This window comes from Ursus americanus, chromosome 2 (assembly GCF_024610735.1).
Source record: "Ursus americanus isolate L20-20 chromosome 2, mUrsAme1.1.p, whole genome shotgun sequence".
NCBI classification, from domain to species: domain Eukaryota; kingdom Metazoa; phylum Chordata; class Mammalia; order Carnivora; family Ursidae; genus Ursus; species Ursus americanus.
Genome location: NC_142128.1, coordinates 29,249,347 through 29,262,912, shown reverse-complemented (window position 1 = coordinate 29,262,912; position 13,566 = coordinate 29,249,347). Strand labels below are relative to the sequence as shown.

The 13,566-nt window shown below is 42.4% G+C and overlaps 1 protein-coding gene across 10 annotated transcripts in view; it reads left to right on the top strand.

Annotated features, from left to right (window-relative positions):
* The window catches only part of MRTFB (myocardin related transcription factor B), a 263,944-nt gene that overhangs the window by 181,239 nt on the left and 69,139 nt on the right, over positions 1-13,566 (top strand). The window contains exon 1 of one of the 10 annotated variants that reach the window (XM_045776057.2): positions 4,685-5,089. The exons of the other annotated variants lie outside the window; for them this stretch is intronic. Within the exon in view, the coding sequence (XP_045632013.2) occupies positions 4,969-5,089 (121 nt within the window). The 5' untranslated portion in view covers positions 4,685-4,968. Of the gene's footprint in view, positions 1-4,684; positions 5,090-13,566 lie in introns of those variants that run through there. 10 annotated transcript variants of the gene reach the window in all.

Sequence of the window (13,566 nt, the reverse complement as noted above, 5' to 3'; positions counted from 1 at the left end):
GTTACTATTTATCCTATCCATCCCCCTCGGATGCTTTTACGTTGGTAAAACGTTGCGCAGTTGGTAACATTCTCAGGTCTGTCCTTCCCGCAGTGCGGCGTCATCTCAACCATATCTTTTTTATCAGCAGCTCTGTGAGTGTATATTGAGGCTGCCAAGTTTTTGTGTAGGTCCCTTGAGCCGTGTTTGTTTCTGTTCCGATTCCCTGAAGCCTTTCCTGGATTATTCCTACTCTCCAAGCCATACAGTTTTTCTCACGCTTATTAAATATCTATGCTTGGAGTACTGGGAAAATTTACTTGGTTTATGGAACTCTGTTTCATATGAAAACAGCTCCTTTGGGTGTGTGTACACACACACACTGTGGAAGCAGATTTATCATAGCCAAAGTGACTTTAGTCACCTATTCTTTGAAGTTAAACATCCCTTGTGACAGTAGAGCCAAACGACACTGAAGATGATGTAGCACGTATAGTACGGAACAAGGACAGACCTGCTGCAGGCAGTTCATGGGGTAATTGGGGGCTGCTTTCACGCAGAGAGAATGCAAATGTTCTTCCTCCCTTCATCCCTAATTCAATCCAGAAGACGTTACGTGGGGCTGAGCAAGGCAGCTGCCCTGTGGGAGTGGGGGCAGCAATCCAGGGGAGGGCTTCAGAGCCCACTTGGGGTGAGGAGACATCTGTGTAGGGTTTGGTACAGCAGTGACAGTAGTGGGACGAACAGGGCATCCACGAGTGGGGTGAGAGACCGTGGGAGACAAGATTCTCGCTATGGGAGAATACATAGAAGCTGAGAAAGAACCTTTGACATTGGATTGAAATTGGAGACATCAGGGTGAACTTGTGGTTTTCAACATATATATAAATAAATAGAGATGTGCGTACTTAATTATAGATCTGCATTTACATCTGTTAATACGGAGAGACATAAATATGTGTGTGCATGTATGTTCACACACATAAACTCACAGACATATTCCCCGATTCTCTACAGAGGAGGCCTGGGAACACTGACACCCTAATAGCAATGAGGACACCTGCTATTGAGTCCTTGCTTTCTCAGCAGAGCAGGAAAAGCAAAAGATGAGCCTGGAATACCTTGTACCAGAAAATAATCAAGTGCTCAGAGAATGGGTCACGATAATAAGAAACTGAAGCCAGCTTGAAAGGACTCCCACTACCCAAATCTGGAATGATTTGAGCATCAAACTAAATGGTAGGAACATGCTATCACCCACTGACTAAAATAGGAATCCGTGAGTCCATGGTGATAGAAATAGATACCATAAACCACATAAAGGGGATTCTTCTTCTTACAGTAGGATGTGCCACTAATAAACGTAGAAGGAATGATAGAATTTTCAAAGTCACCATTTGGTGACCATCCTAGTAGTAAATCAGCCCCACAAAATAATTCTTTACAAAGAGAAAAGCTAACTTTCCAATGAAGAAACTTGGGCAATACCATCTTAATCGGTTCATCAAAATAAATATTACCGGTTATAAGACAGATGGGATTTGCGCCCCCCCCCCAATGGTATTCCCGCCCAAAATGCTCCTGCCGTAACCTGAGCCTGATCATGAAGACACACCAGAAAGCTCAAATTGAGGGCAATTCTATGAAATAACTGGTCTGTAATCTTCACAATTTAAAGGAAGAAGAGTCAAGAGAGACTAAGGCTCTATTTAAAAATGAAGGAATACTGGGGAGCGTTGAAGTAACGCAGGGCCATACGTGATCCTGGTTTGAGCCTTTGGCCTTAAAGGATGTTGTTGGCACAATTAGTGGAACTTGAGTGGAGTCCATGGTTTAGATGGTGATAAATTGGTGTTAATTTCCTATATTGATGGTTATATTGGAGTTTTATAGGAAAATGTCCTTGTTTATAGGAATCACACACCAGAGGCTTAAGGTAAAGAGGTGTCATGTCAGAGCCTTCTCACAGATGGTCCAGGATAAAAATGCTCTGCGAATTTGAAATTATTTCACATTTTTAAAAATAGTAAAATAAATGTTCTTTCAGGCATATTCACCACTAAAGTAATTATCATTTTCTCTCAAAACTTCAGAGACAAGACTTCAGATATAAACCCACAGCAGGACAGTGTGTTTCCTTATTGAGATTTTTTTATGTTTATCAGATGCAAAAATAATAAGCTTACAGAGGATCCTTAAAAGAGAACTGTTTTATTTTTTAACATACTCAACAGACACACACAGCCAGTAAAAAAAAAAAAAAAAAATAGAAGTGGCTGGTATAGCTCTGTATTGACCCAGGTTTCTAAACTTGTGGCCTAAACACAGTTGAGTGGGGTGTAAAAAGCAGCATGCTGAGAAGGAGAATGTTGAGGTTTGTGGCTTTTGTTGTTCTTTTTGCAAAGTAATTAAGAATGTAGGCTCTGGAGCCAAGCCACCTGTTGGGAATCCTGGCCACCACGTATAAGATGGGCGACCTCTGACAATAATAGTCGATTTTTCTAGGCCTCGGTTTTGTCATCTGTGAGTTGTGGTGATGTTGAGCCCCCAGGCCTGGCAGCAGGACACATGAGGTGACTTAGGAAAAGCACTTAGACTGGGGCACCCTGCAAGCGCTAGATAAAGTTGGCCGCTGCTGCTTGTATTTCAGGAAAAGTGGAAATGCTTTCATGAAAGCATTTTACTCTGGTTATGTTGGCTCTCCTTCTCCCTCACCAGCAGTAGAATTAGTAGGAGGCCATAAAAGTTATGGCCTCTGCTGTTAAAACCTGTCCCAGGATCAAACTAAAGCCTGGAGACGGAGCGTATTCTAGAGGCCAGCAAGCGTTGCAGCGCAGTAGGAGAAAGACTTGGGCTTTGGAGAACTCAGACTGGTTAAACTGCGGGCCTGCCACGTAGAAGCTTTGTGACTCAGTCCTGGTCTGTAAAATGGCTACAATGTACCAGTAATCATCGCGGTCGGAAGGGGCTCTTGGGGATTAAATGTGATAAACTTCGCCAAACTGCTAAAAGGTGGCTGACCTAAAGAATGTCCTCAGAAAACCATGGTTACTTTTCTTACTCTTTTGAAGATGCAGGAACAGTCCATGTAGAAGAACAGAGGCCTCAGGATCAGAAATAGTAGCAGAGCATTTGAGCGCATTTTCGAGAAGTATGATAAGCTCAGCGCTGGTGCTCCTGCGGGGGTGTGGACTCCCAACACTGGGCTTACGTTGCTTCAGAAGGAATTTCAGTTGACAAGACCCATGTCGTGTGTTGTGTAATCCCATTCTCAAGAGACGCTGGAGAAGAGTAGATAGCTATCTTTCTAGAACAGTCCGGGTTGAGTGCACACCAGCCCCAGAACCAGGGACAAAGGACAGAATCCTCATCCAGTCCCCATCTGTGTTTCAGTGGTGACAAGAATGCTGGCTTTTCTGGCCTTGAAAACGTCAGCCTTTCTTTGTCCCACAGAAGGATCATATCAGATGCACATCCAAAATGTATGCAGATATTCTCTTTTGAAGAGAAAACATGCTTCCTTTAGAGAACATTTCATCTAAAATTACTGACTGTTGGACATTGATTGAGGACTTCTTTAGAATTTTGAGTATTATGGAAACAGGTTTTCCTATTGCGGCTTCTCCTGCTTTAATTCATCTACTCAATCGTGCAACAAATATTTATTGAAAACTAATATGCCAGGCACTCTGCTAGATGTTGGTTATTTAAAAAGAAAAGTGAACAAAACGTATCCCTCATGGAAGAGGATTCCATCTACTGCTCTTACAACCTCTCGTGGCTTTTCTGGGAAACCTTTGCAAAGGAGCATACTTTGAACCATTTTTAAAAAAAAAAAAAAACAGCTTCTTTTGGGCTGTAGCTATGGGTAGATATATATTTGGTATGTCTGAAAAAGGCCTGTCTCCACATTTGCCTGGCATTGCCCTACGTAGAGAGTTCTCCCCGCACCATCCCTCATGTTCGGTGGACAGCAGTCTGTCCGGCTTGCAGGAGAGGTGCCCGTTGCTGATAGCTCCCGTGAGATTAAACTTGGGCCGTTCGCCAGTTGAATCGGCTATGAAATTGAAGCTCTCTTGCTGTCTCTGCTTTTAACACATGGGAGGAGATTTTTCCTTAGAACAATCATGGCGATGTTAACTCTGTCAGCCGACTAGTGGCACAAAGGGAAACTGCTGCTCAGGTCTGAACTGGTGACGGCAGAAGGCTGCAACCGCAGCACGGTTCCCTGTTACAAAGAGTGCTGGCTCTGCCAGGAAGAGCTGGACGCCGTGAAAAGCACTCCGCAAAGAACTTTGCTAGTTCAGTGCCTCTGTCGTTAGGCAGCCGTGCTGGTAGCGTGTTTATTCAGTGTAGTACCTCTGCTGAGAGAAGACCCGCTTCCTTCGGATGCCCTAGACTGCCGTTTGTTTAGCTGGGGAACTTAATGAGTAATGAATGTGCTCGTCTGGCTGATAGAAAGTATTTCCACAGCCTGCGGGTGTGTTTATAGAGAGCCGGAGAGAGACCACAGGCAGCAATTTGTCTTCTTAGGTATCAGCAAAGTCTTCTCTTTTAACAACTACAGGATTTATTTTTAACTGCTTGACTCAGTGTTTGTCAGATGATTCGGACCATCAAACTGCAGATGGAAGTACCCAGCGTGCGGGGGAAGCTGGAATGGCAAGGGGAAGGGGGCTGGCTGGGAAAAGGGGTGGGATTTCAGCATCGTGCCTCCGGGGCTCTGCCTCCCAATGTGGGAGAGAGTTTAGGGCTTCCAGCAGCACGAGTGTATTTGCAGGTCAGACTGGGAGCTAAAGGGGAATGGCTGCCTTCAGCTGCTTAAAGACCTAATTGCCCAGTGATTGGGGTATTGTGAGGAGAAACCCAGGATCCAGGACCCAGGATCCAGGCACCGGGGACCAGAGTGTGCTGAGCTCTGGTCTCTGCTGCTCGGCAAATTGCGCTTTGCTCCTGCTTGATGCTGCCTGTCTCCAGAAGCCTTTCACCATGATCGATAGCTCCAAGAAGCAGCAACAGGGCTTCCCAGAGATTTTAACAGCTGGGGATTTCGAACCATTAAAAGAAAAGGAATGCCTTGAGGGGAGCAACCAGAAAAGTCTCAAGGAAGGTCAGTCTGTCTGTAGACAGGGGCAAAACTGCCAAATCTGTGTTCCTGTCAACCAGACTGAGTGTGTCTGTCTGCTTACCATGCCGGTGTGTCTGCTCTCTCTGTTCACTCGTGTACCTCACACGTTCTAAGTTTTTTGAAATGAAAGCTTAATGCTGTTCTCGGTGGTTCTTTCTAGCGGTTCATTAACTGATAGAACTCTAGGGATTTTGCAATAATTAATATAGGAAGGGGACTTAAGAGGCCACAGTCCTCATTTCAGAGTAATCTTTCCAGGTTCATTTTGTATATTCTGTCATTCTTTCCCATTTTTTTTTGCCCCTACCCCTCCCACCCCTTTAGGAGAGGCCACTTCCTTTTCAATATCATTCAGAGCACTGTTTGCTTTAAGTTTACAAACATATAATTCCAGGAAAATTAATTTTTTTCCGACTGACATGTTTATGGGTTTTATTTTTTACAACCAGGAAGGTAGCTAGTGCTTTCCTAATTGTATCTTTAAATGGTTGGTATAATTGGTTGTAATGCATATTGCATCGTTTTGTTTTTAAAAACACATTGCATGGTTTTATGGTCCTTTAACAAGGCAAAAAAAAATAAGCTTAAGAATACTGTCCATTACTGTCGGTGGGCACTGCATTTGAGAAAATGGCCAAAGGTATGAGCTTTGCTGTCCCCTGTCCTGGCATATACTGAAGAGTGGCCAGACCAGTGCAAGTCGTGCTTTACTGTAGCAGCTGGAGATCGAGGGCCGTGGTTTCAGAAATTCAGGATCTATGGAGATTAAGTTTTTCCTGAATTTGAGATAATGAAGGTCACCCCTCTCAATGCTTGTTTACTTTGGAATTTGATTTTCTAGGGTTCTTTGGGAGGAAAAAAACAAAAAAAAACAAAAACCCACAGTAACGTCTTTTCATCTGATCTGCTTTCAGCTCCTGCCATCCGCCGCCCCTCACCTCTCCACTCGCCCTTGCTCATCTTAGAGACGCAGAGAATAAATGCAGACTTACCTGCCTAAGTAGCAGGTCGAGCTTCTTCCAGAAAGATATTGCTCCTTTTTTTGCTCAGACATTTAGAATATGAGAAAGTGATGATAGAGATTGTTACAGATTTGAAAGATAAGAAGAAGAAACAATAGTTGGACTTTTTAGAGTTGAACTACTTTTGGGTTTGGGTAGAAAAAACATCCAGATCCAAAGAGATGGCACACAATGAAGTATAAATAGCTGTTGCCAGGAACCAAACAATGGGGTCGCCTCTGCTCGCGCACAGCAAGCCTTACTGTAGAGTCTTGTCAAATCAATACCGGTGGCGTTTTTAGGACACGTTCTGGAGATTCACTGAGGGAGCTTAAAGTTTTTAAATCATTAACGTAAAAAAAAAAATAGTTAAGAATTACATCTATGCATCATTTAAGTCAAATTCAGGTGTTAAGTTCCCGTTCATACCTTACGTTTGACACAGTGTTTGTGCTACTGGAACACTGAGAAAGGGGAGGGAACTAGAGTCATCCCAAGTGCAGAGTGGGATAAGGAGCACGGAGGCAAGGAGTAAAAATATGAAGGCAGGGTAGAAGCATTACCAACGGCACAGCAGAGCAGGGTCGACATGATTACATCACGTGTGGGTTGTCTCCCTGACCATCGTGACCCTGTCTTCCATTTACACTTGTGTGATAGTGCAGTGTCAAAAGAGTGAGAGTGTGGGCTCTCAAATCAGCTGTCCTTGGGGTCGGGTCCCAGGCGCATCGTCTGGAGCTCTGTGACCCTGGACAGGTTCACTGCTCTGAGCCTTAAGCTCCTCCTTTGGGCACTGAGAAGCAACACGTACTTCATACTGCTTTCATGAGATGTCCGATTTCATGCCACTTTGTCATCCCCTCTGCTTAATTGTCTTTTTTTCAGCCCTTTGTTACTTTTTCCTTCTATTTAAACTTTCATTTTTAAAATTCCCTATATATTTACAGCAGAGAGAAGTATTGTCTATATTACTGTTATATAAATTCATATGTAGGGAAGCCTGGGTGACTTAGTCGGTTAAGCGTCTGTCTTCTGCTCAGGTCATGATCTCGGGGTCCTAGGATTGAGCCCTGTGTTGGGCTCCCTGCTCAATGGGGGGGGTCTGCTTCTCCCTCTGCCCCCGACTCGTGTGCACGCTCGCTCTCTCTCTTGCTCTCTCTTTCTCAAATACATAAATACAATCTTTAAATAAATAAATAAATAAATTCATATTTATAACACTGTTAACCTCCACATTAGTGATCTGAAAGAGAGATTAGACCTGGGTTTAATTAGAACAGAAAAAAATAGAAATTTTGCCGAAAGCACTTTTTTTATTTGGAGTGGCATAAAAATAACATGATTCCTGTGCAAGATGGGACATCTGTAATTGAGTGTGTCACTGTCACTGCCTGCCGATGAGTTCCAGTGGTCAGTGTAGCAGACTCCTAGAACACAACGTTGGGATCAGGACAGTCCTCTGCAGAGCTTCATCTGCCTTTGGCCTTGGACCATACGTTAGTGCTATTAACCCATGAGAGCTGATTGATACGGCAGCATCGTTGAATCACCGACATACCCTAGAGTCTAATTAGATCTTATGCTGTTTGTCAAAAGAGACAAATATACCGGCGATTCTTAGTGTCTGATGGTTGACGCCTCATGTGTTCAGGGACACCAAAAATATTCATTCTATTTCATATCAGGAGTGTTTAGTCCTCCACTCCTTTTTGGCAACTTGGTTTTGGTTTTGGTTTGTTTGAAAGAACAGCCGCTGGGATTTTTTTTTTTTTTTTAATATCAAGAACGTAAGTTTCCAGGTAGTGAAGGAAGGCTAAAGTTTGGTGCATTTAGTTCTCACCGCGTGGACCCAGCTCGGTCTGTCTGGTGTTTCTGCGTGTGTCTTCCGTAAGGGTTGGCAGTCCGGTCTGCTGCTCAAGTAGGTGCTCTGCTTCTTACTTACATTAGGATATTCTGGAATTGCTGTTTCTGTTGACAGTGCTGGTTAGCCAGAATTATTACTAGGGGGAAAAGCAGACTTTATTAGCAAATAATCATAGGCTTCAGGAGTCTCTGTGGCACATTAACAAGAAAATTTAGTCATACCTATTGAAAAGTTAGGAAGAAAATGTTCCGAGTGTCAACGGCCTCTGAACAGCTGCCGTCCCATACCAAAGAATTGCTTGGATAGCAAAGCCCATTACCTCACAGTTCTGTTAATGCTCGTATAAACTTTCTGATAAATACCAGTCCATGCGTGTCGTGGCAGAACTTAATTATTAGCGGCTTTAGGTGAAGATAGCAATAAATATCATGAATTCTGCTGATCAAATTCAAGATAGAGAATTCTCCTTAGACTAGTTTGTTTTGTCAAAGCAGCAATAGGGAATCTCAACTTTTGACTTGTCCACAAAAGAAATTGAACATTTTCTAATTGTATGCAACATGGATGAAATCCAAATTTAATTTCTGGTTCTAGAGCTAAAGATGGATATTACACATCGCTGACTTGACAGCTGAAGAATTAACAGTTACAAATTTTGAGGGAAAATCAAATAAATTGAGGTGATTTAATTCAGATAAGTGGTTTAATCTGAGTCATTATTAAGATAATGAATCATAACCAATGCTACCAGCTAGTTATAATTAAAGAGGAAAATGGTTGTTCAGTTTACAGAGTTCTCTGGTGATGAGAATAAAAATCCTAGAAAGAAAACTGGGCTGTGTATTACATTACTTTGACTATAACTGACTGCTCTAACAACCCCAAAACTCACTGTTTTAACCAGAGTGCATTTCTTGCTCAGCACACAGTCCAAAGTGAATCAGACTGCTACCCTAGTCGGGTGTCCTCTAAGACGTAACTTGGGGAATCTGGGCTTTTCAGTGTGTTGCTCAGCCCATGGCTGTGGGGGTGGGAGGGAAGAATTACAGACTTGGGGGCCCACAGTCCCACTTCTGTCCCCGGCTGGTAAATAACAGTGGAGATAAAGTATGTGAAAGTTTGTGGTAGACTGCCTAGTAAGCACGGGGGTTAGATTTACGTGGTGTGCTGGGACATGGCTGTAGTAGATCTTTTTAGGAAAAAGGTGCACATTTGTCTGACATCTTCTGAGCAAGCCAACTTGGGGAAAAACAGATTAAACAAATCCCTTAACCAAAGCACCCAAACTTTTCTAAATGTTGGAAATTATCTCATACGTACTACCTGCACTGTCCATTAGCCACATATGGCTGTTTAAGTGTGCATTTAAAATAATTAAAATGAAATAAAAGTTTTTAAATTCAGCTCCTTCATCACATGAGGCACATGTGGTTAGTGCCTGCCATACTGAACAGGGCAGATCATAGAACACTTCCGTCAGTGGGGAAAGTTCTGTGAAAGACAGTGCTGCTCTACCCTTCCCCCTCCTTGCGTCTGCCCATCACGTTCCTCTCACCCCAGCTTTGCAGGTCCAAAGTCGCCAAAAACCCAATCCCAGTGCCATTTCCTAAAGAAAGTCGCTGGACCCTATCAGCTAAAAATAATTTCTTCTCCCCTGCGTATTTCCAATAACTCGATCTGCATCTCTTCTCGGCATTTTACCTTTTGCCGTTGTGATACGTGTATCTGTGTTGTCCTCACTATTAGACCGTAATGATTTGGGGGGCTAGAATCCTTGTTTGGATCATTTTTGTACCTCACCCGCAGTGTCCTGTATCTCATAGACACATTATTATTATGCAACAGGTATTTAAAGAGTATTATCCCCCACCCTGCCTTCTTAAACAGTATAATTTGAACTCTTTCCTTCAATTATAATGTATAATTCAGTTATAAACTAATACCCCTATATGTGATTCATTGGTGCTAAGACACTGTCAAGGCGTATAAAATCATTTATCAATTCACGAAATGATCTGTAAATCATTACTAGATTACTAGCATTGTTATTTATGGTTTGATTTTTGCCAAAATCTGGCTTTTCTGATATGCTGTTTCTAAGCTTCAGTGAAGTAAGCAACAAAATAACAAAATGTTAATAGTGAGATCTTGATTGTACTGATTGTACTATTGACTCAACTAAAATACGTTTATTGAGCCATGGTGGGAGAAAGGGACAAATGGGCAGTCGAAATAATGCTACAAAGCCTTCTCTAAGCAAAGCACATGAATTTTGCAACATCTATTTTGATTTCTCTGGGAATTTCTTCTTTCTTTGTTTTCTGTCAACGTTCCACAAAGTTCAAAGTGTTGTACAGTGAGGTGTCACTAAATTAACATTTTTTAAAAATAAATTTGAAGAGTATGATATGGTCCTTATAATAAATTCAAGTAACATACAGGTATGAAGGAAAAATAAAAGACCATTCTTCCCAGGCATGATTCAGTATTTAAAAAAAAAAAATATGTATATATATATATATATATATATATATATATGCTCTTTTTGAGATGAAGTTATATAATTTAATTTTTTTATTAGAAATAATTTCATTTTGCAGAAATTTGAGCGTTTGTACTCAGCGTCATGCCAGCATACAAGGAGCTTGCAGCCTAAAAAGTGAGAAACTAAACTATAACATAGGAGTGAAAACGTGCACACACATAACAGAAGCACAAAAGAAACCCATGTGTGCTTTGGTCCAAATGAGAGAGGAATACACCTGTGCAGGCCAGCCCTCTCTCGTGTGCTCCAGACCTGCACAGTTCTCTATATCCCTGATGGCTCCGGTGGGCCTCTTCTTCCCGGGAAATACACTCTTCCAGTTTCCCTGTCACCTTGAAGGACACCTCTGTCCACCCATTGGCTCATGCTGGGAACCTGAATGGGACTGATCCATGACACTGTCCCTGACCTGGTCTGGTCACCAGATCTGTCAGTCTGACCTCAGAAATCTCTCTCTCACACACAGCACTATTTAACCGCGACCACCACCCTTGCCTAGGTCCCCTTCCTCAAATACAGTCTTTACAGGGGTCTTCACTCAAGTGGACGTAGAACTGCCTCCCAGTCTCGCCCCACCCACTCAGACCCCTCCACAGAGGGAGGCTGTGCCCGTGTCCAGAAGCAGGTCACACTTCTATGTCCCTCCATCGTTCCTCTCGCCCATCATGTCTCTCCCCCCGCACCCTAGTCCATTGGACTGAAGGGCCGCAACTCATGCCTTCATCGGCACCATCATGCACAGTCTCTGTGATACAAGGACAGCACACAGGTTAGCCCACCTCTCAGTTCTCTTCTTGTGTTGGTGGGCAGATTGCTGTTTGCGTGTGTGTATGTAGGTAACTAAGTAGGTGAGTGTGTGTGTGTGTGTGTGTGTGTGTGTGTGTGTGTGTGCCCCATTCCTGAATCCACACAGTGGCAGAAAAACCAAGCTCTTGAGCCGGGATCAGGTGACCTCAAAAGAGCAGCACGTGCTTTCTATTCTGGGAAAAATTGGAGGTAAATAATATTTTACAGTTTTCCTGTTTCCTTGTCAATTATCCTTTGATTCGGAGAGCCTGCCTTGGGCATTTACATTAAACATTTCAGAGTCTTTATGCCATATGCATCTTCCCGTCTTAGAGGGATTAGGAAAGAGCTTTTACCTGTCAGCACCTCTGCTTGGAGCCGCACACTGAAATTCTGATGTGGTGGTGGAATATAGAATTTCTGATTGCCCCCAAAATAAGAAAAATAGTATCTTCTCTGGGAACCATGGAGGATAAGAAATCTAGAAGTTCGGGTGTAGAGCGAGCATAGTTCTACAGGTTAGCAATCAGTTGTCTCAAAGCAGCAAATCAAGTATTGTTTTAACCTCTTTACCTTGCTGGTGATGAAGCAGTTAAGTGGATGATTTTGCTTTTGAAGTGCCTGTTATTTGTGTCATACTTCCTTTTATGCCACTGTGTACTTTATTTCCATCACTTTTTAACCAAACGAGGTGTTTAAAATGCGTATATGTATAATATCCTTCTGTATGTCTGCCACAGACTAATGTCATCCCTGCCGATCTGTATCAGGCCCCCTGGCTTGACATCACGTTGTCATACCACGAGAAGCATACTTTAAATTCATTCCAACTTTTGACAAAAAAGAGAGGCAATGTGTGTGAAGGTATGATCAGTTTAAAGAAATGTGCCCCATTTTTAGCAGTCTGTTTCCATGGTAACAGAAGCAGCAGCCAACCACGGAGTTATCAAAGTGCCTGTAAATTTCCAAGGCTGAGTGTTGAAAACATTGTTTTCCTGACCTCATGCTGCAGATTAATTCAGGAAACCTATAGTATGTGAGCCCGGACCGTTAGCATTCTCGTTTTGACTTCATTTTTGTTTTAATTCCTAATAGAGGGTAAATTGTGCCTTTAGACTGTGACCTCCTTGCCAGCAAATTTAGAATTACAAAGTTTGTACCACTGCCTCTTCCCACGTCCCCCAGCCCGGTGGACTTCGTAAGGATACAGTAGGCTTTCTGACATTGGAAAGAAAGGCAGTATGTCCTATGTGGTCTAAGCTCTAACTTTTTCAAACATTAGTTTGCACAGTTTTTTTAGTTAACTTGATGTTGTCTCCCTTTCTTAAGTGGAAAATAATCTAAAAATTCCCAATCAAAATGCGGTTTGCTCTTTGTCCCATCCGAGGTGTGGATTTGTGTGCACACCGTGTGGCTCTGCTTCCGAGCCAGAAAGGAAGTGCTAGTAATGGAAGCTTGCTTCATCAGCGTAGATAGCATGGCTCTTACAAGACAAACCACCATTTCATTTGGGGCCTCTTGGTGTTCTATTTTGTAGAATCACTTAAAGAAGAACCTTATTTTATAATTGGCAGGTTAGACCCCTGAAAATATAATCAGAGGTCTGTGATCTTTGGTTGCTACTCTTTATCATGTGTGAGAGTACTTAAGTGCTTTTTCTCTCCTTTAATGCATCATGAATTTTACATTAATTGTAAGTGGAGATGAAAACAAATTAGTGTCTGCCAGTTTTTCATAGTTTTCTTTACTCCTTTGCCCTTCACCTTCCCTTATTAATCTTCTTATACCCTTTAAAGCAACATAATTAGACTTCATCTTCTGTTTTACCACCGACATTAATTCAAAAATACCCTAACCCTCAAATTCGCTAAGTGAAACAGACTTGGTTCTGCCGGTGATAAGCACTTGCCCATAGAAAACGCTCCCATTAAATTTGAGATAGTACTCTCCTTCCTTAGAAAATACAACTATGTTGTATACTGTAAGTATACCATGCAAAATTAAGTAAAACATGTTTGTTAAAACTTCTATATTATGAGCATTGTAGAAGGTGCTAGAATATAGGGATGTCATCTAGAAGGGGAAATAGAGGCCAAAACAACCCCAACAAAACCTAAAATTCAGTGTGACAGGGAATATAAAATGTGGCTGTTGCTATAGTTATCACACCATTGAAAGGTGACATCGCCATTAGTGGTTCATGGAATTGTGGTGATGGAGGGCTAGCAAGGGGTGGGGAAGAAATGAGAAATTTGATTATTGA